The sequence below is a fragment of the Mustela lutreola genome, chromosome 15 (genome assembly GCF_030435805.1).
Source record: "Mustela lutreola isolate mMusLut2 chromosome 15, mMusLut2.pri, whole genome shotgun sequence".
In the NCBI taxonomy this organism is placed as follows: domain Eukaryota; kingdom Metazoa; phylum Chordata; class Mammalia; order Carnivora; family Mustelidae; genus Mustela; species Mustela lutreola.
In genome coordinates this window covers 60,594,785-60,618,408 of record NC_081304.1, presented here as the reverse complement: position 1 = coordinate 60,618,408, position 23,624 = coordinate 60,594,785, and the positions used below count along the sequence as shown (strand labels likewise).

At 61.5% G+C, this 23,624-nt stretch overlaps 1 protein-coding gene across 6 annotated transcripts in view; it reads left to right on the top strand.

Annotated features, from left to right (window-relative positions):
* Positions 1-22,730, top strand: part of KIAA0753 (KIAA0753 ortholog) — a 42,849-nt gene extending 20,119 nt beyond the window's left edge. For 2 of the 6 annotated variants that reach the window (XM_059150080.1, XM_059150081.1), the window contains exons 8-19: positions 1,581-1,813; positions 3,116-3,282; positions 4,192-4,311; positions 5,029-5,121; positions 5,411-5,533; positions 7,972-8,050; positions 8,924-9,007; positions 11,413-11,598; positions 12,477-12,558; positions 15,220-15,340; positions 15,730-15,954; positions 21,481-22,730. In XM_059150080.1, coding sequence (XP_059006063.1) covers positions 1,581-1,813; positions 3,116-3,282; positions 4,192-4,311; positions 5,029-5,121; positions 5,411-5,533; positions 7,972-8,050; positions 8,924-9,007; positions 11,413-11,598; positions 12,477-12,558; positions 15,220-15,340; positions 15,730-15,954; positions 21,481-21,598 — 1,631 coding nt within the window. In that variant the 3' untranslated portion in view covers positions 21,599-22,730. Of the gene's footprint in view, positions 1-1,580; positions 1,814-3,115; positions 3,283-4,191; positions 4,312-5,028; positions 5,122-5,410; positions 5,534-7,971; positions 8,051-8,923; positions 9,008-11,412; positions 11,599-12,476; positions 12,559-15,219; positions 15,341-15,729; positions 15,955-18,741; positions 19,018-21,480 lie in introns of those variants that run through there. The other 4 variants (XM_059150082.1, XM_059150083.1, XM_059150084.1 and 1 more) reach the window with 4 other exon arrangements.
* Positions 22,731-23,624: the final 894 nt, after the last annotated feature.

Genomic DNA, 23,624 nt, shown 5'->3' with positions numbered 1-23,624 from the left:
CGTGGAACCAACGTGCAGAGTGGGAGCGCTGATGCATGTCGTGACTCTGGGCAGAGGACGCTGTCTCTCAGTGTTTTGTTTTTCCGTCTGTGAAGCGAGGACACTAGTCCTTATCCTGCGGGACAGACCCGGGTGTAAGTGACACATTGGATAATCCCGAAGTGCCCTAAATGTGGCAGGTGTTTTTAGTTCCTTGCCACAATTTCAAGTTACCGCGGGAGGGGCAGGTTGTGGTAGGCAGATGATAGCTGAGGAAACAGGTCTTTAAAAATGAGTTGGCCATTAAAAAGGAGTTGTTTTTTTTTAAAAGATTTTATTTATTTATATGACAGAGAGATCACAAGTAGGCAGAGAGGCAGGCAGAGAGAGAAGGGGAAGCAGTCTCCCCGCTGAGCAGGGAACCTGATGCGGGGCTTGATCCCAGGACCCTGGGATCACGACCTGATCCGAAGGCAGAGGCTTAACCCACTGAGACACCCAGGTGCGCCTAAAAATGAGTTTTGTCCATTTCTAAAATAATAAAGTGATTGGGTTGTGGAGGAGTGAGCAGGCCTGCGTTGCCAGGGAAATGGGTTTCTGCGGAGCAGTTCCCCTGTTCCTGAGTGGAAGGGACAGACCCAATCTTGGACCCTAAGTTAGAAGGTGCATCCCTGCGCATGTTTCGTTTTGTCCCCCTAGGCTGGCCGCTGGCCCCTGTGCTGAGCGCAGCCTTGGGGTCAGGGCATGGGGGAAACCCTGGGGGTCCATCCCCTCCCGGGGAAGAAGGCTGTGCTTCTCAGGCACTGTCGGGCCAGCCTGGGGTTGTGCGAAGCACTTTAGGCGAGCCTGTTGGGACCCACTGCGAGGCCTGCTGGGACGCCAGCTGAATTTGTGCTCGAAACGACGGGCTGCCGAGGGGAGGGCTCGCACCTCCACAGAAACGACTTACTCGGATCTTCTCTCCTGTCTCTAGAATAGCTGTGAACGCATCTTGTTAGTCTTCTTCCTAAGTGCCTGAGAGTTCTTGCTGCCGACACTGACAGGATGTTTTCCCTTCTATTCTCTCTGGTCATCTTGATACATGGGAATGATACGGATTTTCGTGTATTTTTTTCTCATCCAGAAACCCTCTTCCTCATTTAATTCTGTATAGATTCTCTTGAATGTCCTATATGGAAAACATCTCATCTCCAATCAAAGATCGTTCTATTTCTTTTCCCGCTGCAAATTGAACGGCGTGGATGGATGGAGGTTTTAAGAAATGGCAATTTGAATATTTACATCTTAGAAAAAACACATTTGGTAGCCAGGCGGGGTGACCATAGACGAAGAAGGGGCAGGTCAGGAGGCGCTGTGGTCACAGTCACGGGATAGCGCACGTCTGCCCTGGCTGGTAGGGGCAGTCAGGGCTGGGGTCCGAGGGATGATGAAGGAGCACGCGTCGAGGGGAGCCTGGGCGTCAGCCACGGCCTGCAGGTCTCTGCCTGTGGGTCCCTGTAGGAGTCACAGAGTGGGGAGTGACTTTGGCAGTAAAACGTGTCTCTGCTGGCAGGCTCGGCTAGGTGTCTGCAGCTTCTCTGTCCTTCTGAAATGTCCTACAGATAACTGTCCCGCTGGGACAGCGCCTGCTGCGACCTGGAGGTTGGAGAACGGGCTGGATGTAATGGGTGCAGAGAGCCTTCCGGAAGAAACCCTGTCTGCTCCAGACCACAGCGCCAGCTTCTCGGGGGATCCACTGGCCCTGGCGAGAGCCGGAGCTGCAGCGGGGAGGCCCACTACCAGGAGTGCGGTGCTCCGGAAGGAGGAGGCCCGGGCGCCAGCGAGGCCACCTCAGGTGCGGAGCGGCCCCTTCTGCGGCCCGTGTTTCTGGTTGCCGGCTGAGCCCATGGTCCACCAGCTGGGCCCACCGTCCGAACAGCTAACTTAGCTTGGCTCTGGGTAGTGTTTGGGTTTTTTTTTTTCCTTAGAGATTTTATTTATTTATTTGACAGAGACGCAGTGAGAGAGGGAACACAAGCAGGGGGAGAGAGAAGGGGGAAGCAGGCGCCCCACCGAGCCAGGAGCCCAGTGCGGGGCTCAATCCTAGAGCCCCAGGATCATGACCTGAGCCGAAGGCAGACATTTTAACGACTAAGCCCCCCAGGTACTCCTAGTGTTTGGCTTTTTAATGAAAAATAAGAGTTTCTAAAGCTGCTCCCAGGACCAGGCGTCTCTGTTGTCCTGGTTGGAGAGATGCACGTGAATTTGACACCGCAGCCTTCATCGGGCAGGCTGTCCTCACATTCTGCTGCTTCTGCTTCTGCTTCAGAAATGTGGGATTGGAGGGGATTGAGGTCTGCTTCCTGCTGAGGATAAACATCGGTAACTCATTCTTTGGTATAAAAAGGCCTCACAGGGCCACTGCTGTGGGTTTGGGAGGCAGGTGACTTGAAGCTGTGTCAGACTCTAAGCTTCTGTTTGTGGCGTGACTGTAGCGGAGAACCCGCTAGAAGATGGTCAGGAGGCGCTGTTGTCACAGTCACGGGATAGCGCACGTCTGCCCTGGCTGGTAGGGGCAGTCAGGGCTAGGGTCCGAGGGATGACGAAGGCCCGGTCCAAACAGTGTGCTTGGCACTGGCAGGCCTGCGTGTTGTCAGGTGGCCCCCAGCACGACGTGGAGTGCTGGGCACTGGGACTGAGGTCCTGCATTGACTCCACCTCGTGGGGCGTCATCAGGCAGGCAGGACTGGTCCTGGGCCATGAGCCCATTCAGCCTTCTGGAAGCACGGGAAGAGGTCTGTCCTGGTGCACAGATGAGGCGTGACACGTTTCAACCAAGATCGTCATGTAGCTTCTCTTTTTCCTTTAAGAAGAAACATAAGGATAAATGTATTGGATGTGTGTATTTATGTGTGTGTAAAAGGGTAGTAAATGCAGGGTGTCCAGCTTCACCTTTCCCCTGACTCCCATCACCTGCCTGGGGGTGCGGAGTAGAGCGTGTATGTTCGGTATAGGAGCGCTTGGCGTGAGGCGCACCCGCCCCTAGGTTTTGCGTGCTCTCCACGCCAGCTTCCGGTGCAGCGTGGGGACTCCCGAAGCCTCAGGCGAGCTTCCCTGATACCCGTGTGGCTCTCGAGCACGTGTCCGTCTCCTGTAGGGACTGCACAAAGCTGGAAGAGGAGGACCGACCCGGTCCCAGAGCAGAAGCCGACTGCAGCGCACCACAGTGTCCTCCAGACTGAAAGTGAGCCAGCAGCCTGTGAGGGACAGCAGAGCCCCTTGGGTGCCTCCGAACCCCACGTCCCCGCCAGCGTCTCCCAAGTGGTACGTGGTGGGGTGTGTGCTCCGCAGGGCGGGTGCCTGTCACTTAGGGTTGACGCACAGCTGCGGCCCGAGTTCCCACTAAGCACAGAAGCGTCTGCGGCTGAGAAATATGGGAGAATGTTTGTCCAGAAGCCTCTTGGTGCCTTTGTCCTTCCGACGGGGGCGGGAGCCTCTTGTGGCCACCGACCCACTGTGGGCGTGTGGTTCTGTGCGGGGGTCGCAGGTGTGCGCCAACCTGTGTCGCACAGGGGACCTCGCAGCTCAGTGCTGGGAGCTGTGCCTTCCTCGTGCGGAGTGTTCCGTGCCAGCGCGGGGCCTCAGCCCTGACGGTCTTGGGGACCCTTCAGTTGGCCTTTGCTGGGGGATGAGTATTTAAAGAGAACCTTAATCTCAAGTCGATACTATGAATCCTAAAACCATGGGGCTCTCGCGGCCACTGGGCGCAGTGAGGAGGAAGCGGACTTTCCGCATTAGCACGCGCGGGGGCGCGGCCCGTCCCACCGAGCGAGGCTGGCAGATCTTCTGGGGGCCACCGGGGGGCCAGCAGGTGGCGGGGAGCAGCCCGGCGGGCCGGCCGAGTGTGCGGCTATGCCTGCTCGTCAGCCCTCAGAGCTGACGCGGCGGCGACTTGGGTGTTAAAGGTTTTGCTGACGGAGCAGGGCTGGATCCGCTGTCAGGCCTGGTTTCACGACTCCGCTCTGAAGCGCGGGCTTTCCCGCGCAGGTTGGAATGAAGACACGGGTTCCGCCGCTGGGGGCTCATGTGGACCTCCGTGGGTGGATGCTGCTGCAGCCCCGAGTGCGGGGGGAGGGGGTGTCCGGGCGGCGTGCGGGGCGCGGGCGGGAGGTGTTGCGGGAGCCGGCGGCCGCGCTACCATGCTCCCCCAGCGGTGCTCTCCCGCGTTCACAGCGCTGCCTGGCTGAAGGTGAAGCCGAGCCCCAAGAGTGCTGCAAAGGAAGCATGGCTGCGGCAGGACGAGGCTCCGGACGGGAGACCGCGGAGGGACGCCGTTGCGCAGGAAGCTGTGAGGTTTGTGCAGCCTGTTTTCCACCTCTGGGAAAGGAGGGGCCCCGGCACTCAGGGTCTGGTGCACGCGATGCCAGTTCTGTCCTGCTGCGCTCTGCTGCCCCACGGCCGTGCTCTGCTGCCAGACGGCCCCATGCGCACGGTGACCCCTTTCCCTCTGTTCCTCACCACTGGGTGCTTTGTCACCGGCTGCTTGTCTGTGCGGCGCAGCGGTGAGCTCTACGGAGACTTCCAGAAATGGCTGGAAGAGCGAATCCCAGCCCCCGTTACTTACAGTCGCAGGAGGGGCTGGTTCCGACCGACCTGCGGTGGAGGTGGAGGGTGAGGAACAGTGGGTGGAAGGGGACGGGCTGCTTCCGGTGCAGAGAGACCGGCTCCCATCGGGCATGAGATGAGAACGTTCTGGAAGGAGTGGTGATGGTGGGGCTCTCCGTTCATGTGGCCAAGACTGCTCTTGCCTTATGGACTGTTGTGTCATTGGATGCTAGTCCCGTGTCCCAAACTAAAGGACACAGAGCCCCCCGTGCGACAGCCCTTGTTCTTGAGTGTGTGTGGGTGGTTTGGGTGGCCGTCCACACTCACTGGGAGTGCGTGTGCACAGAGCCGCCCATGAGGAGTTCCCGCGGCAGAGGTGGGGATCCCCGTGGAGCCCCGGCCCCGGCCCAGACCCGGGTGGCATGCGGGGAGAGGCAGGGTGGTCTGACACCGTTTACTGCCCAGCAGGCTTGCTTGGCTTGATGCCGAAACTTCCAGAACAGTGAAGGAGCTGGAGGAACTGAAAGCCGGAGCCTCGGACGAGATGCGGAGGCGGGGGTGAGTGCCCGTGTCCCAGGTGGAGCGCTGTGGCCGCTCCCCACGGGCAGGGGCTGTGTACACCTGGGCAGACCCCAGCGGGGTGCAGGTGGGGCCAGGATGGCTACTGGGCTTCTGTGCTGTCCCTGAGGTCCACTTCGCTCACTGTGGACACTGGTGGGACAGAGGGACCGGTGGGGCTCGAGGCTGTGGGAACGGCCAGGAAGCTGGCATAGAGGGGGGCGTTTGCGTCTGAGCGGGAGTCATGAGGGCTCACCTGTTGCTTCGGTCTGCGTGCTTGTGCCCCCAGGACCGCTGCGGCCTGGCCTCGCCACGTGGACGTGTACCCGTGTGACTGTGTGTGTGGTCTTTGCTACCAAGTGTCCCTCCTGGGCAGAGATGCCGAACGTCGGGGGGCTGGGAAAGCTGAGAGGTCGGCCTTGCGTCTTTTTTGTCCCCCGCCCCTGGGTGCTCTGCTCTCAGCCGGTGGACTGGACGTGCGTCTGTCCCCGGGTGCTGTGCAGGCACTTTGCTTCAGGGTTGACTCGAGTGGAGGGAGTTAGCGCCCAGCCAGACGCTTGTGGTCGGAGGGGTTGCTGGCGCCCTGGGGCCGGCCGGGCTGCTTCCCGCCTCCGGTCATAGCTTGCCCTGTGGCTGTCCTCATGGTGTGTGTGCTGTCAGCCCTCATGACACGCTGGTGCCCTGGCCGGCAGGCTCTGCGCCCTTCTCTTTTGTCTGTGGTTGAGGGTTCAAGCTACACCGTGGCAGGGGCGTGGTCGGGGGGCATGGCCAACTTGGTTTCAGCTCGGTTGAAGGGGTTTCAGCTTGGTCCTGGTCTTGGGGTCTGGGATCGGGGCTGCGTTGGGCTCCTTGCTCAGGGCAGAGTCTGCTCGAGGTTCTCTCCCTCCCTCTGTCCCTTCCGCCCACTCACTCATGCAGTCTCTCTTGGACGGACAGGACAGAACAGGTCACAACCACAGAGCCGTGGGGTTGGAAGGGCCTCACTCGGCCGACCTGCCCACGCGGTCACACATGTCATCTGTGACGGGACGGCCCTGCTGAGGCAGTCCCTTCCTCTGCCTCCTAGCCTTCAGGAGCAGCCCTGGAACCCCTACCCACTGTCTTTTGGCCAGGGAGCAGGACAGCAGCCCACTGGGCCCCGTCATCCCTTTGGGCAGTCGTCTGTGAGAAACGCACGCACGCGGCCCAGAATAGTAGGGACAGGAGGTTCCTGCGACAACAGCTCTCATGGGAGTGGGCCCCCACTGACTGTCCGTCCTCAGTCCCTCCTGGTTCCTCCTCAGTCACTCCTCCCCTTCTGGAGCGAACCACCGTCCCAACTCCGCTGTTCGTCTTCCCATCGCCCCCACCTGTGAGTCTGTCCCCGACGGCCGTATCCCTGATGGTTTGCTGTGCAGGGCTGAGGTGCTGCCGCTGTGAGGGGCGTGGCCCGGGCAGTGCGGCTTCTGGCTCCCAGGCCATCCGCGGGCTGGGTCACAGGCCGGGTCACGGGCAAGTCCCACGTACGTGTCGGGGAGGTGTCGTCGGGGTGGGGTCCCACGTTCAGTGTGGGGCTCCGTTCCGTCCCCCGACCTCGCTGACATCTACTGCTGTCTGCTAATTCTGGCCCCTGGGGTGAGCGTGTGGTGGCACCTGTGCTGTGCTCCTCCTTGCGTCGGCTGAGGCTGCGTGCTGTCTTGCGTCGGCTGAGGCTGCGTGCTGTCTTGCGTCGGCTGAGGCTGCGTGCTATCGTGCCGGCTGTGAGGCTCTCCGTGTCTGGGCGTGATCCGGCGCAGACGGGCATGCAGCAGCGGGGGCTTGTCTGCGAGCGAGCTTCCGGATGAGGTCTTGACAAGTAGTTTTGGGTCCTGACGGAGAGGAGTTTGTCGGTGTTCTGTTGGACGGCCGCACAGATCGTCCGTGCTCTCCCCAAGTGCTCTGCTGGTGTGCTGTGTTCTCCCGTTGGCGGCCGGCTCTGAGCCAGCATCTGTGTGGGACACCAGTGCAGCTCCATGCGTCTCTCTCCCCGCGGAGACGTGCCGTTCTCGCGCTGTCCGCTGGGAGGGCTGCTGGGCTGCTCTTTACTCCGGGGCGAGCGGCCGCCCTGCTGGTGAGGGAGCCTTGAGGGTGGTTAGTCCTTCCCTTGGGGCGGGTCAGAGCATCTGGACGCTTAGCCTCTGGTGGCCAGTGTCCCAGGAGCGTCCAGCATGCCTGTGGGTCCAGAGACGCTCCTGAAGGGGCGGCCAGACTTCCCTGCCAGTTGGAGAGGGGCCCCCAGGCTCCTGTCTCCCACGTTTAGGCCGCCCCCAGGCCCCCACCTGCCTGCTCCCACCAGCCCCGTGCCGTGAAGTCAGCAGGGCCGCGCGTGGCCCCTCTGCTTTCCCCTTGACTCATCCAGAGTTGAGCTCAGCTGCTGGACGCAGTTGGTTACCACGCTGTCCTGTTTTCCAGAAGCATTTTGCTTCCTCTCTATGGGTTTGTGTCTGACTCCGGGATAGCGGGGTTTGGAGAAGGAACAAAATAAGTTTGACTTGTTAGGTCTCCTGTGTCTTCGAGTTGTTGAAAGATGGTCACTTCTCTTTGGAAATGTACTGAGAACCTCGCGTACTCATTGAGACGTCAGAAGTGGCCTCAGCGGGTCCCAGACCGGCGGTGCACGGCTGCGGGGTGCTTGCTGGAAAGGCTGCATCCCGGCCGACTGCAGGTCTGCTCTTTAACAAGACCCCTGGGACATCGTGTGGCTGTCAAGATTAGAGCAGCTCTGTGGTTTTACAGTCGTTTCATTTCCCTCCGCCCGGAGTGGTACCTAAATATACAGACTAGGATGTTTTCTTGCGTCGGATCTTAATTTTGGATTTTATTTCCACGTAGAGTGTCAGACACCCAGCTAGCAGACAAGGTGGAGAAGGCAGTCCTGGAACGTTTGAAGCCTCTTCTGGTCACGGCCCAGGTAATACCATCGCTTGCCCTTGGAAGCGCCAGACTGAAAGGTGGCCCTCTGTGAGGCCTCGTGGCTGCCGGGCCACACTGTGCTGTGTGGTCCGCCTGCGGTGCTGCCTGGCCCCGCAGGGTCCACGGGTAGGTCCGCAGTGCACATAAGGGACCGAGACGGGAAGAGAGAGTCTCACGTCTGAGAAAGGGGAGCTTTCAGTTTAGGGAATGAGCTGAGGCTCCAGGCTCCGTTGTTGATGAGGTAGATCTGCGGTGGTGTTGGTGCTGCTGTGTCTGCGCGAGTCCTGGGCGCGCTCACCTCCGTGGGCGGGATGGTCGGCGCGATTTCCCGCGGGCCCAGGCCTGTGTGCAGATTTTCCCCCCCTCGAGGAGGAGGTGTCATGCAGTGTCACTGGCAGCTGTGGTCCTCCCGTGGGCGGTGAGCCTGAAGCACCGGCTGGCAGGGCATGGGCCGTGGAATAGTCTTGTCTGCGTGCACATGGGGGCCATGGGGAGTGTCGTAATCTCACATGGAACGAATGGTGTTCTGGGGCCCTGAACGACCATTGCAGTCCGTACCTCCAGTGTAAGAAGTGCATAGTCCTCGCGAGAGTCCTGGGACATCTCAGGGCAGAGCAGAGGGGCAGCTGTCCCCGGCCCAGCCGGCCACCTCCTTGTTTCCTTGCTGAGTGAACCGGCGCAGAGATGTGGAGCAGCTGCTGAAAGACACACGGCCAGAGTGGAGGAGGAGGAAAAGGGGCACAAAGCCAAGAGCAGCACGCAGCCTTTCTGTTCCCGAGGACATGAGCCGGGAACTGCCGCGGAGCCTAACGGAGCCACAGCCGATGCCGGAGATCATGACGGCTCACGGGTCACGCTTGTCTGTTTGCAGAGGGTCAGCTCTTCTCAGGAAGCAGATCATCAGCCGAGGGACCGGCTGTCAGCAGACGTGGCAACCGGCCAGCCTGTGGAGGAGGTGAGTGCGCGGTGGTGTCCTGCCGACACTGCCTTTGTGTCGTGAGAGCGTCCCGGGCCAAAAGGGAATGGAAGTACATGGGTTCCCGTGAGTGCTGGGGATCCTGCTCCAGGATGGGGAGGCGACGGTTCTTCTTGGCTGGCTGACACACACAGCGAGATCTCAGGAGCCACAGGGTGCTGTCCATGGTGCCATTCTCTCCTGAGGACAGGATGTGGCTGTGGTGTGTGGCTCTGAGTGCTGGTGGCCTGCGGCCCGAAAGCAGCCACCGTCTCATCTTGCCATGCAGCCTGGCTTTGCTCGCAACGGGCCTGACGTCCTCTGTGCTGAGGGTCACTGCTAGGCAGGCTCGTTCACTGAGTGCCGGATGGTGCCTGGGACTGAGCAGAGAAGGGTCGGTACGATTTGGGGAGCACGAGAGCACGTGCGGTGGCCAGGTGCCCTTGCGTGTCCCCCCAGAGGACCTGTGTCTGGCCCGTGCGGGAGTGTTGTTGCCCGGCGGGGGCTTGGGCTGTGGGGGTGGGGGTGGGTCTCCACCGGGTTGGAAAGCAGCCGTGGCTGTCTGGACATGGGGCAGAGCTGGTGTGCAGGCCCAGGCGTAGGGGAAGTGGGACCAAGCCATAGCGGCCCGGTGACACCGGGTCAGGAGGAGTGCGGATTGAGAGGGCATGTCCCACGGTGATGCTCAGGCGGAGCTTGGCTGCCTCCTGAGAGAGAGCCTGGTGGATGCGGCTCCCACCTCACCGCCCCAGCCTCTTGTGACAAGTCGCAGGTTCCACAGCTTCTGAGGCCAGAAGCTGAGAGCGTGACCCACGCACCCGGTGCAGCCCCCGTGTGCCCTCTGCAGCCCTGTCCCCAAGTGGTCCTTCCTCCTGGCCTAGCCTCTCAGCCGGGGCGGCGTCCCCAAGGGACCGGCAGGGCCGTCAGCAGAGCCGTCAGCTGTGGGTTTGAGGTTACCAGCCTCGCATGTGAGAATTAGACCGTGTAGATCGTGGCACTAGGTGGTCTCAGGGAGAGTTAGTGACAAGGACTGCAGCCCTGTCAGCAGCTAGTGTCCCGGGCTCGACGTGGGCGTCCCCGTGGAGGTTTCCAGGCAGCCCTTGGAGGGTGTGCGTGTGAAGAATCACTGAGTCGGCCCGGCGACGTGGGAACAGGCGTGTGCTGTGACCCTGTAGGACTGGGGGCCTTCCCTTCCATGCAAACGCTCCCAAGTCCCATCTCGAGAGGGAAGGAGACGTTCGTGTCCCACTCTCGCCGCATTCGCTTGCGACACGACATGAACACCTCAAGGGTCCCTTTCCAAAACATTCGAGTGTTTTCCGAGTTGAAAGCTGTATGTGCATGTGGCTAAAAATGCAGTCATTCAGCGCAAGTGTGGTGTGGAAGCTAGATCGTCCTGCACAGGAGCGACCTTTCGTCTTTCTGTGTCGGTGACTTCCGGTGACCTCTGGATCAGCGTGTTGGAGCATCCTCATCTTTTCTGAGGGCACACGGGCTTCCTGACGTCCTGTCATCCGTAGATGAGAAATGGGACATGTGCAGACACGTGTCTGCATTAACGGACCTGTGTTCTTGGGTTCCTCTGTTCTAGATGTTTCTGTGACTCCGTTGTCTGATTATTTGGCTGATTTTTATTTAAGTTAAGGTTGGGCATTTGTTCCTCTCTCTATTGGCTGCTAACACACATATTTTTTCTGATCTGCTGGAGGGTTTTTTGAGTTGCTGCGGGGAGTACTGCTGGGTCACGTCCCCACGCCCGTGCTCATGAGCCCTTCTAGCTCCAAGACAGGACGGCCCCCGTCTCCCTGCTGAGGGTGAGAGCGAGGCTTGGGCTTGTGGGCACAGCAGGCAGTGCCAGGACCGTGCGCCCCACAAATGTCTCCTTCCAGAGCCTGATGCCATTGCTTCCCAGCACACGTTCCTTGTATAACCCCTCAGAGCAGGTCACAGACGCATCCTTGAGTATGAAGAGCCGGAGCGTGCAGACGCTTCGCAGATCGTAAAGTGCTGTGGGGCGTCATGGGCACGGGGTCAGGAGAAGCTGGCGAAGTGCTCCCGGGTGAAGGGTAGAGAGCCTGGCATGAGGGCAGAGCATGAGGAGCCCCGTGACGTCATGAATAGACGTTCTTCCAAAAGCCTGGAACCGCACAAGAACAGACCTGTCATCTGGGCCCGACCCGTGGGGTAGCGGGCTTTTTCTCTGGGTGTGGCACAAGGCGAACGTGTGCTTCACCGGCTGGCAGGTGCTGCTCTCGGTCGTGTGCCTGGTTCGCCGAAGCATCTGAGTGGCCGGTGGCCGCTGTGCTGATGTGGCTGCTTTGGGCAGTGGTAGGGGTGCAATGGAGGGGATGGCCACCGGCCACCTTTAGATCTTTCGTTGCCTCTCCACCCACCTCGCTTCACAGGCTGCAGCTGTGGACCGTGCAGCCCACAGCCTTCACCAGCTGGGGGACTGCTTGGAAAACGCTGCCCATGGGCCCTGGACCACGACCCACCATGGGGGCTTGGAGTCAGAAACCTCAGCGCCGATTGGGGACGGCAGAGGCAGCCCGGATCTGGAGGGCCTGATGCTGCGGGTGGAGGAAATGGAGGTAAGGTCCGGGGCCGCCCCCCACGCTTCTGCAGCCCGGATGCTCGTCCCGGCCCCACTGTGGCCAGCATCAGGCCTTGGGAGATGGGGTGTTTGCGAGGTGTCAGCACCCTGCTGGACGCAGCTCAGGACGTGGTGTCATCGGTAGGTGAGGGAGCCCCCCTGGGACCAGAGCTGGGGCCTGGACTTCCCACCCTGGCACGGGTTCCCTGCAGATCACACAGCATCTCTCTTCTTCACTTGCCGTGATGCCACCTCAGGACCTTTCATCATATGAGCTTATGCCTCCAGCAGGACCCAGCCTGGGGCCTGGAGTGTCCAGAGTGGGGAACTGAGGCCCGGTGAGGGAGCAGAGGACGCGGCTGCCGTCACCAGGGGTGTGCTGGGGCGCTGGGCCTCCTGGTCCCCCCCCATGCCAGCCGGTCCCGTCTAAGAGCCCCATGACCGAGTCTCTGTTTGGATTTGCTGCTAAGTAGAAACAGGAAGACCGTCTTTTCTTGGTTTTTAAAAACATAAAGTGTGTCGTTCGCCCCCGTGCTAACACAGTTACCCTTCCCGGGGGTACCCGTCTGGCCTGCAGCATCCAAAGCGGCTGGCTCTAGCCCTGTGGGGCGATGGAAACCTATTCCGACGGGGCCCACGGCTCACGTTTGAAGTGGTCAGCGGCCCGTGGGACAGGCCGCCTGTCAAGACAGGTTCTTGTGGGCAGTGCTGGTCTCCGTTAAGATGGGTCAGATGAACTCCCCGTTAAATTTTAGACTTGGCCTCGTGAACGCCCTCGCCGCCTGTTTCTGGCAGTGTGCCACATCGCATCGGTGAGCCGTTCTGGTGCAGAATGAAACTACTCATTGCTCATCGTTAAACTTGTTTCTTTTACAGAAATACCGGGAGATAATTTGCCAGAGATATAGTAAAATCGTATATGCTGATCCTCACCTGTGGGGGCAGGAAGGAAAGACGGGTGAGTGTCCCCCCGCATCCCCCCACGCTCCCCCACACCGTATGCTGCAAGGTTTTGGACGCACAGGAACGTTGCAGACCTTGGGGACCTGCACGTGCCTGCACGCGCCGCCCACCAGCCCGTCCCGTGTGTGGGTGCGTGTCAGAGCGTGGCAGGTGTGGGCGCGCGTGACCCTAAATGTTACAGCGTGTGTTTGCAGCTAGAGGGTCGCGTTTCTCTGTGGCTCTGTTTCCTTTTGAGATTGAACTTACATGTGATAAAAGCACGGATGTTAATTGTGTCCTTAGCTGGGTTGTGGCAGACGGGTACACGGCGGGCTTCTTGCACGTGAACACGCCTCCTGTTGATCCGTCTGCCTGCGGGTCCTGGGCTGTTGGGGACCAGCGCGTGTGAGCTCGTGGGTGTGTGGCCTGCGCGGATGCCAGCAGGTCCCAGGACAGGGCTGTGCTTCACTTTGGGGGAAACTGCCAGGCCTGCACCCGGGCGCCCGGCGGTCTGGGACTGCAGCTGTGGTGACGGGCGTGGACTCGTGTCTTGTGGTTGTTTCATGCCCTCGATGAACAATGACGTTTAGAACGTCTCTCTGTGATCGTCAGCTGTGGCGTCTGTCTGCGTGAGGCTTCCTGGTGCTTCGTACGTTTTTGAACATCGTGGAGTCTTTTGTCTGGAATCGTAGAGTCCTCTGTGTTCTGAGTTAAGTGTTTTGTCAACTGCATCCGTTGTCCTCCTCATGCCAGCTTTAGTGAGCTGCGACTCACCTTCCTTGGACTCGGCCTTTGGAGCGCGTGGCTCGGCGGTTTCCTGTGTGTTTGCGGAGCTTCCAGACCCCGGGACACGTCGTCCCCGCGTGCCGGCCCTGCTCTCGCGGCCGCGGGTTTCCTCAGACAGACGTGGGCCGGTGTTTGCCAAGCTTGTTCTCAGGTGTAGCTTGTTGTAGGGACGTTTCTGACTTCGAAAAATCTAACACCAACTTTTTCCTTTTTCCTTTGTCTAAGGAACCTTTGCCTACCCCCAAGTTTGGAAGGGGGTGTCTTGTTTTCTTCTAGAAGCTTTTCAGGTTTAGCTTTTGTGCGTACGGCTGGGTCCATCTCGAATGAAAGTTGTCCTGTGACGTGAGGTGGAGGGGAGGGTCTGGTTTTGGTTCTCCTCCCGAGGGATAGCCCTGCGGTCCCCGGCTGTCTGCGGAGGAGATGCCCGCTTCCCGCTCCCCTGCTTCACGTGGACACAGTTGCTGTCTCCTGTCACGGCTGTGGCCGGAAGTGCCACTCGTCAGCGGCCACCTCATGGCCGTGGGGAGGTGCCGCACACAGGGCGTGAGTGCAGAGCGTTGGTGGGGGAGTGGCCGCTGCTCTTCTAGAATCAGGCTGTGGGGTATGGCCTGGGGGGACGTGTGTACTGTGCCACATGCTGACGGACGTGAGCCATCTAAGCGCAGCACTCATTTTGGCCTTTCGTGTGTTCTGTGGTTCTCTAGCCCCTGCCCCCTGCTCGTGGCGTGTGCCCCCCAGCCAACACTGTGAGGTGCCACAGCTGTGCAGCTGCTCTGGGAGGCTGGGGTCCCCTGGCCCCACCTGTGCGGGGCTCCTGCCGCCCCCACTCTGGAGCTCGGCTCCTCCCTCCCTCCCTTGCCTGTGAGCTCCCTGGCCGTCGTGCCCGTCGTGCGTCGCGAGGGTCGCTGGTGAAGGGATCTCCCCTCCCAGCCAGGCCGCAGAGCTGAGGCCGGAGTTGGTGCCCTGCCGTGCGCGTGCAGCAGGTTGCGTTGTGCAGCAGCCGGCTGTACTGCAGGACTCTGCTCTCGTTTCAAGGACAGTTCAGGCCAGTCACTGCTGCTGAGCGTGTGAAGGCTCGACGTGCCCCCGACAAGCGCGGTCTACTCCGAGAGTGAGCACTCCTTGCCTGGGAAGTCCCGGAGTCCTGTGTCTATCGCTCTGGTTGCGTGCCCAGCTGTACCACAGAACCGCCCCGAGAGTGGTTTTTCCTTCTCTTGTTCTCTGCTCGTGTGAACAGTGGACAGCTGTCCTGTGTGGTGTTTTTGCAAACACTGAGGGACGTAGCAAGGATGTAACAAGGATGCCATAGGCGCGTCGGCGTGAATCTGGCTCACCGGGCTCCTTCCCAGAGAGCAGCACACGTTTTCTTCCTCTACGTGAAACACCCTTCAAGTTTCAAGTGACCCAGAGCTCAGAGGGCTGTCAAGGTCAAGGCTCGTTAGTAAGTCCGTGTCCTGACTGCCATCGCAGCTCTCTCCCGGTGATGCCCAGAGACAGACTGAACCAGCTAATTAAGCGTTCCGCCGGGAGTGCTTCCTTCCTTCCCTAGTAATCAGACCATCTCAAGATTAACAACGAACCCAGGTGCTCAGGCATCCTCGAGTGCTGGCCCTGACGGGAGCCGCCTCTTCTGGGGCTTCGCACAAGCCTCTGGCAGAGCGTCCTCTGGGCTCCCGAGGCTCCTGAGCGGGCTCATCGCGTCTTAATGCCAAGTCCTTGTTGTGACTTTAAGTTCGCCTTTTCTTTGCAAACCGGAGCATTTCTGCCCTGTTGGACCCTGGTTAGGTTTGAGAGATGGGCGTGTGGCCTCGCCACGGGCCCAGCTGCGAGGATGGCTCTGGGAAGCCTGCCGGCGTGTCTCCGCGGTCACTGTCTGCTTCTCCTCTTCTAGGGCAGGCCCCCCCAGCAGTAAGTGAGAGGCCTCTCTCTCCTCATCCAATCAGGATCACAAAGACCCCAGCTCGCAGAGACCCCGACGTGAACATCGTGTTGGAAGAACCCAGGAATGCCAAGTGAGTGGAGCTGAGACCAGCATCAGACCCGTGTCCAGGCGCTGGCTTGCCCCTGGGAAGCCCTGGGGTCCTTTGATTCCCACAGGACAGAGCCAGACCTCCCAAGCTCCGGGAAGGCCCTGGGAAGTAGCGTGCTCGCGGGGCGTGCAGGCCTCTGAGGGCAGCGCCACTGTCCCGGCTCATCTTCTGTGACAGACCTGCTTCGAGCGCCCACTCTGGCCTCCGGTGCAGGGGCTCCCGCCATGGGCAGGGCGAGCAGGGCGCAGTGGGGGGTGCTGGCTCTGTTCAGGCGGGAGGGAGGCCTTCGCCTGTCCACGTGGCAGGTGGAGGGAACCACTCAGCCCTGCTACGGTGCGCTGGACGCTTTCCTGACCGCCTTCTTCCCTCAGTTCCCTGGACGAAAGCGTGGGGATGGATGAGAGGTCTGAGAAGAGCGGGGCCCGCCTTGCACCCCTCCCAGAAGAGTGTCCGCAGAAGGACGGCCAGACCGTGCTGCACGTTCCCCCAGGCCTGCGGCACAGCATTGGCGACTACTGTAGCCGCTTCGAGCAGTACCTCCGCCTGGTTGCGCACGAGGCTGTGGGCACCTTCAACCCGTGGCTGTTGGCCGAGAGGTCAGTACGATGTCGTGGCTGCGCCAGGGGGCCAGGCGCTGAGCGGGAGCGCCCAGAAGGCTCACAGAGGGACAGGCCGGCATGTGGGCTCCCCGGGCGGGCTTTCTCTGCCACCTGCCTTCTCAGGCAGAGGAGCTGGCGAAGCAGGTGCCTGTCGCTGTGTCAGGAGCGCTGGGCGGCCTCCCTGTCGGGTCCGCGACCCGAGCCAGCTGGGCCGGGGCGCCTCCCAAGAGGGGTGGCTGCCTGGGGTTCTCCCGCTACTGGTACTTGGAGAAGGAGTGTAAACCGTGCGTTTAAAGGCACATGTAACTTTGTTCCTTTGCACTGTGGTGCACGTGGGGGTCCTGGCCGGCACCTGACGCAGCCCTACGGACGGCTGCCGTCCTGGTCTCTGAATGGGTGCTGGGCCTCGGCCGGCCCTTCCTCTGGCCACTGCGGGCTGCTGCCAAGAAATCCTTCCCACCACGCCCTGCACGCCTGCCCTGCACGCTCGCTCGCCCCGCACCCACACCCGCCCCGCATGCCCACTCGCCTGCACGCCCGCAGTCAGACGCTCCCCTCGCGATGGGTCTCTGGCCTCCACGTCCCACTTGTCTCCTGAGACCCTCTTTCCTTCCCTCCCCACAAAATGGGCCTGACCGCTTTCTGGATCTGCGGGGTGGCTCTTGTCCTGGGCCGTCCTTCTCTCGGCACCTGTGCAAGCAGCCCCCACCCCGCCTTCCCGGGGGTCTCCTCTCTGGTTTGCCAAGCACACGCTGCCCGGTGCAGGGAGGCCAGGCTGACACTCCGCATCTGTGCCCCTTCATGCCATCTTCCCCACAGACTCGCGGCTGCTGCGTTTCCATTGTGGGTGTTTTGGTTCCGAGCTCGCAGCTTCCTTCTCTTGCAGGAGTATAGGGGGCCCTGCCTACACACTTGGCCCTCCCCTCCAACCACCTCCACTCGGGGAGGCCTTTGTGCTCAGTGGGTCCATCAGCGGCCCTCTCTCCCCCGACCTTGGGTTTTTCCCTTCTTTGCATGGCCCCTTAGGGTTCCAGTACCTGCCCTTCGCCCTCCCCAGTCTTGGGTATTTCTCCTACACGTCTGTTGTGCGCGGTCTCCTGCCGAGGTCTGTGATCCTGTTTCCTTGTCTTGCTCTGAAGTGGGACCAGGATGGTGGCTCATGTCTGTCCCCTGTGTTGCCCCCAAGCCTTCCCTTTCCCATGCCCTCCGGGCCTCTCGATTCTTCTGCGTGGGCTGTGCGTTTGTTTTCTGGGGAGGAGAACGGGGAAGCCTGCGGGCCTTGTGTGTTCCCTGGCACGCACAGTGGGACGCTCCCTCCTCCCAGACCTGCCTGTGTCGGTTAGGCTGATGGGCCTGTGGCACATCTGAAATGAGCCGAGGAGGACAGAGCGTCTGTCGAGTGGCCTTCCCATGATCCGTGATGCCTTTCATCTGTTGTCCCGCTCCCGGCCCGGAGGAGTCCGAGGGTTAGGGGCAGCGGCCTTTCTGTGGGCCTTCCCGCTGGGTCCTGCAGGGACTGCGCATGTGCACGTCCCAGCTCCGAGGGCTCCCGCTCCGGTCTTGTTCTCTTGCGGGCTTCTGGAGCCTCTGAGGGTCGTGTCCACCGCATCCTGGAGTAGCCGCTGGGGTCAAGGGAGTCAGCTCAGCTTTACTTGTGTTTTTCATGCCTCCACTGCCTGCCGCCGAGAACAGCGCTGTTCCCGTGTGGGAAAGGAGCGGACGGCGTGATCGGGCATAAGGGTGCTGGTGGGAGTGGCCAGGGTGGTGTTGCTCTCGACAGGAGCAGACTCACGGGGTCCCGGAGACCTGTGGCCAGAATGGGCAGGGGGAGCCGCAAACCTACCCATCCTTCGTGAATCCCTGTTGTGCTCCGTGTCACCCGAAGGCTGTGTGGAGCCATAGATGACGGCCAGCAGGGACAGGCAGGAGCATTGGGAGCCGTCGAGCCGCAGAGCGGCGGAAGGAGACCCAGCTGCTGGAAGCGCTGCGGAGGCCAGGGGCGTGGGAGCCGGGTGCCTGTGGGCAGAGGTGTGGGTGAGTGGGAGGGGTGGGCGGACTCTGAGCAGGGCTCAAGCTGGACCAACCAGGACGCGTGTCCTCGGGAGTGAAGGACGCGGACACACGGGGACACAAGCTTGGGACACTGAAAGAGGAGGTCCTGAGGAGAAGTGAGTTCTCAGAAATTACGAGTACGATGGCCAGAGTCACCGGAGAGTTCACGAGCCAAGCCAGGCCCCCCGAGGCAGGCAGCAGAGCGAGCAGAAGGCAGGAGAGACAGGACTTTGCAGATCCGCCGCTGGTTCTAGGAGTCACGAGTCTAGGAGACGTCCCGGGGCTGTGGTGTTCAGCAGCTGGACCGTGGGTCACGCTCTGGAGGTGGGGAAGTCTGAGGCCGGTGTGCGAGCCGTCTGCTCTCTGGGGAGATGGCGGCCAGCCCCGGGGCCCCTTCCTGCAGGGCCTGAGCGCCCTCCGCCCCCTGGGGCTGAGGCTTCAACAGGCTTCTGTTGTGGGGACACGGATGTTCGGGCTGTGGCAGCAGCCTCTGGTGGTGGGAGCCGCGTCCATGAGAACAGGGAAGCGGATGTGGGAGACGCCCCGGAGGCCACCCACCTGCGGCGAGTGGGTACGTGAGGAGCGACGGCACAGACTGGGCAGAACGCGCCTCGGGACATCACTGCAGGAAGCCACGTGGGCGTCCCGTGTGGGGGGCAGGCGACAGACGGTCCCAGGGAGTCCCGCGGGCCCCTTCACGAACCTGATAGGAGAACAGCGTGTCGTTTTCAGCTCGACTCCACTGGAAGACGTCCAAGCATCCCGCAAAGTCCCTCGAGCTCAGAGCTTGGCGAAGCCATTGGATGAGGTGGCAGAGTGAAGGCGCCATCCGGATTCCGCCGTCACATGCAGCGCCCAGAAACCTGGTGGCCGGGCAGCAGTCCTCAGTGAGCTCCTGGGAACATGGGGCGCCAGCACAGTGTGGACGTCAAGGAAAGCGAGACAGGACTTAGGAAGTGAGACCCCGGCGCGGGAAGCCGTCATGCGAGGGAATTATTGAGTGGGGTGGGGAGCACCCGCCCCTGTGGAGGGAGGACGGAGGGCTAAGGAGGGTCGGTGAGAAGGTGGAGACAGGAAGGAAACGGGCTGTTACCCGGGGCACAGGGGCACCTTTGCATCTGTCTTGTAGTTTGGGGTGGGCGAGGGCCAGGAATGTCGAGAGCATAGTGGGTGATTCTGGTCGTGGTGGTCCTGGAATCGGGACCACCTCCTGCTCAGGACAGATGGAGCCTCCACAAGCTACAAGCTGATGGTCAGCCCGGGGGGTACGGGGGCCTTTTGAGGACCTTCGGAGACGGATCCCAGGGGTGGGAGCCCAGGATGTGCTGTGGCAGCCTGGGAATGCTCCTGGCGGGGACTGGGACCCCTTGGGCAGTGCTCTGGGCATCAGGACGGGGCTGGGCATGCTGTCCACACTGCTGGAGCCTCGGACCGTGGGTTCCAGAAGGTCTACAAGCCCCAAACACGGAAAGTGAGAAGAAATCCACACATAGGCGCATGTCGCAATTTTCTTGAAAAATAAGAGGAAACGTGAAAATCACTTGGAGGAGGGCAGAGCGGGAAGCAGAGCGCTAGAGGCTGGGGCGTGTGGCGTCCCATAAGGGCAGAGGGGAGAGGGCCGCCACTCTGGCACGGGTGCGTCGCGGAGGTGAGGGGTTCCGACAAGTGAAGTGAGGACGCTTGTCACTGGCTGCTTCACCATGGGAAATGGCAAGTGTGCATTTCTGGGGCAGAGCAGAAGCGGGGCCAGAGGAGAGGTGAGCGTGGGCATGTGTGCGGCGGTGGGTGTCCGTGGGTTCGATGACGCCCGCCCATGTCATGGCAGGATGAGCGTGACAGCTACTTCAGAGCCTCTGGGAGCCACCAGGGAGACGGCAAGAATGTCCGCAGTCAGGCTTGGCATCCAGGCACATGGGAGCAGAGTGTGCAACGTCCACAAGAGCAGCGAAGAAAAAATACCACAGATCTCCACGGAGTGGAGCAGGAGATGGGAGGGAGCCGGCGGACGAGGAGCAAGTACCCGTTTCGCTGGCAGTGAGGGGCTCTGACGTGTCGGGGTTGCGCTGAGTGGAGAAGACCACACGTATCAGGGGAGGACGGTCTGAGCCGCAGAAGCTCCGCACGTCTGGGTGGGGGTGGCTGCGCGCTGTGGCTAGGCTGTGGGGACCCACATTCATGTTTCTCACCTGTCCTCCCAAACCCCCCAGCTTGGAATGAGCGGAAACTCGAACCTCCCGGTATTTCCCACCAGTAACCCGATCTAGGGAAAGGGGCAGACGGCATACGGTCCAAGCGGCTTGGACACGGCCTGTGTGCCCTCGGTGAAGCCCAGAGAGCCGTGGCCGCATGTGTTTCTGCTCGGTGGGCGTCTGGCGCGGACACAGGAGGGCCGATCAGATTAGTGCGTGCGTCTGTGTGCCATGTGGGGAGGATACGGGATGGACGCGGCAGGTGTCCGTGTGTCTGTCTGGCCTGTCTGCTGAGAGAGCCTCCATGCTGTGGCCCCAGGAGCACAGAGCACCTGGCTCCTGAGCGCCGTACTCCCTAAAATGTGCCCGAGCCCCTCGGGGAAATGGCTGGGTCTTGGTGCGGGGCTTGGAGTGGGCACAATGGCCAAACCGTCCCCCTGAGCCAGGAAGGAGGGGTCAGAGAACCAGGGGGCAGTTGGGGGGACCCAGGAGCAGCTAGGGGTGGGCGCCCATGGCCGTGTGGGGCACAGGTATCAGAGGGGCAATGTGTGCACAAATACCCCGGATCAGTTACAGGCGAGGCCCCCTGCTGGGAAGGAGGGAGGGAGGGGCGAGCACGCGAGTCTGTCTGGGAAGGGGAGCCCCCCTGCAGCCATCCGACGGCGGCCGGGCCTGCACCTGTGCCCGAGTCCTGCGGCAAGGCACCCCTGTCAGGGGGGCCTGGCGCAGCCAGAGAGCTGGCCACGACCCCGCAGCGCCCCAGCAAGCCACGTAGGATGGCCGGATGCACTGAGGGACACGGCGTCCCTTCTGTGGCCTTGGTTCCATAGGCCTGGACTGGGGGACATTCCACAAATAAAGACTTTGCTCTTTTGGAAAACGTCCAGGTTATGAGAGAGGCTGGGGTCGGCCGCAGACTTGTTGGGGAGCTGGAGAGGCGGTGGGCAGCGGCTACAGTGCTGGCCTGGGTTGGGTCCTGCCCCAGAGTAGATGCTGTGTGGCACTTGGTGGCCGTGAGCCCATGTCTTGTCAGTGGCAGCATGGGGGTGACTGTCCCAGAGGAGGTACCCGGGGGCGGGGGCGGGCAGTGGGTAGGGCATCCGTGGGGACGCCAGGTCCTGCCACAGCCTGGCTGTGGGGTCCCGGCAAGCGGGGCCTCTGGCCTGGTGTTCCCTGTGCAGAGGTGCCACGGCCCCGAATCTTACGTGAGGCTCGGGCCCGCCCGCTGGGTGAGTCCCGGCTCCCATGGCCATGCCCCTACAGCTGTGTTGTTTGTCTTCAGCTTCTCCGATGAGCTGGTAGATGAGGCTCTGGGGGCCGTGGCCGCGGAGCTGGAGGACGCGTGCGAGGACTACGCGGAAGCCGTGTTCACCTCAGAGTTCCTGGAGGCCGCAACCTGAGGGCTCCGTCTGCAGTGGATTTCCTCCCCGGGGCGCATGGGAGCCCCTGAGCCTGGCTGCCCCTCTGTGCCTACTGGGTGCTGCCCGCAGCAGGGGCCCCTTTCCATCCTCTCGTGGTCGTGGTGATGGCTCTGGTGGTTGATGATGGAGGGCAAGGTGTTTCTCAGCACCTGGAAATTGTGAATTATGACAATATAATAGTTTCTCAATGTGTAGTTTCCCCATTGAAATCCTATGTTTGTTTTGCCACTGAGTCTGGTAACAGGAGCATGGGGAAAGGTGCTGGCAGGTGTATTTCCCGAAGGTCCACGTTGCTGCCCAGCCGCCTGCACCCGTGGCTCCTGTGCTCCCGTCATCCCGAGCTCGCTTCCGTCGGTCCCCGCGACGCCGCGCCATGCAGACAGAGCCCACCAGCCCTCGGCGTCCCGCCAGCCAGTTCTCACTCCGGCGGTCCTCTGCACCATGGCCCGCAGCCTTGTCTCGCCCTAGCGGCCGTGTTCTGATGTCCAGACTGTGTCAGCACACGGGGGCCATTGGAGGCCGTCGGGAGGGTCCCGGGCTGGTGTCCCTGTCCTCTGGGCCAGCATATTCCACGCCTGTGGACCCGCAGAGGACCAGGTGGGAGGAGAGGCCTGGGCCAGAGCAGAGGACCCGCCTGGATGCGGAAAGCCCGGCAGGTCCCCCGGGAGAGGAAGACACCTGAGAGCCACAGCCGATTCGTTTCGTCCACTCCAAGCTGTGTTTTACCAAGAAGTGCCTCTGGCTTTTCAGAAACAGAAAAGGAATGTGCATGAAAGTAAGGTCACTTCCTGGAAGAAGGTTCTCTTCGTCAGCTGGCCTGGCTCGGCTCGGCCAGGGATGATGTGACTCCTTAGGACGCGGTCGGTATCACAGCTGTACTTTCTCTGGCGCGAGCGAGTTTGAGGCAACCGCGGGAGCGGCTTGGCCATACAGCCGCGCGCACTCCTGGGCCGGGGTGGTGCTGGCCTTCTGCTCGAATTAGTGTGGCCTCAGGACCAAGAAGGCTCTGGGGCCAAAGGTCGTCCCTGTGCGGCGCACGTGGTGGTTCAAAGTCATCTGTGGGGCAGTTTGTACTGCACTGATTTTTAAATAAACTAAGGATTTTCCAGTACGTGCGTGTCTGCCTGAAATGGGCCGCACCCCCTTCTCGCCCACAGCAGACGCCGCCAACCGACCGCGTCTCATGGGGGCACAGGGCCGTGGAAACGAATGGTAGTAATGCGAGGGTTGGACGTATGCTCCGTGCGTCCTGCCCGCGTACCTGCCCCTGGTCTCTTTGCTCCCGCGTGCCTCCCTCCTGTGTGCTGGGTGCTCCGTGCATCCTGAACTGCATGGAGGGTGGCACCGCTCCCCTGGGACGGGCTTGTGGGGCGGGGGGCCTAACCTGTCTCCTCGGTGGCCTGAGGCAGGGTGCCATGTCTGAGGCGCTGCTGCCCTGGGAATGCTGGGTGGTTGGAGAAGTGCCCCTTGCGGTGGCCGACAGGACCCTCCTCCTCCCTCTGCTGGTGGCACTGGGGCCCCAGAGGGAAGGGGATGGGGGTCTTCTTCGTCCCTGCCTGCGAGGGGCCGAGGAGGAGGAAGGGTCTCAGGGAAGCCCTTGGGGCCAGTGGGACAAGAAGGGCCTCGGGACAGGGGCAGTGAGTGTCCGGCCTTTCTGGCAGCAGGAAGGCAGTGAGTGGCAGGTGGGTCCCCTTGCCGGGGCTGGCCTGCTTGTGGTGGACGTGGGGTCCGGTTAGAGCTCAGGGCTGGCCTGCTCGTGATGGACGTGGGGTCCGATTAGAGCTTGGGGTGGACGTGGGGTCTGGTTAGAGCTGGGCTGTGGGGCTTCCTCCAGACCTCAGGAGTGTGACCAAGCATCCTCGGTGAGGGTCCTGGGAATCCCCTGTGGGGACCCGAGTGAGCCCTGGTCTCCCAACCCAGCCCACCAGCTCCCTGCCTCTCCAGGCATTCCAGGCCCACCCAGGGACTCCCCCTTCTCCTCTCCTCCCTGCAGCCCCTCCCATAC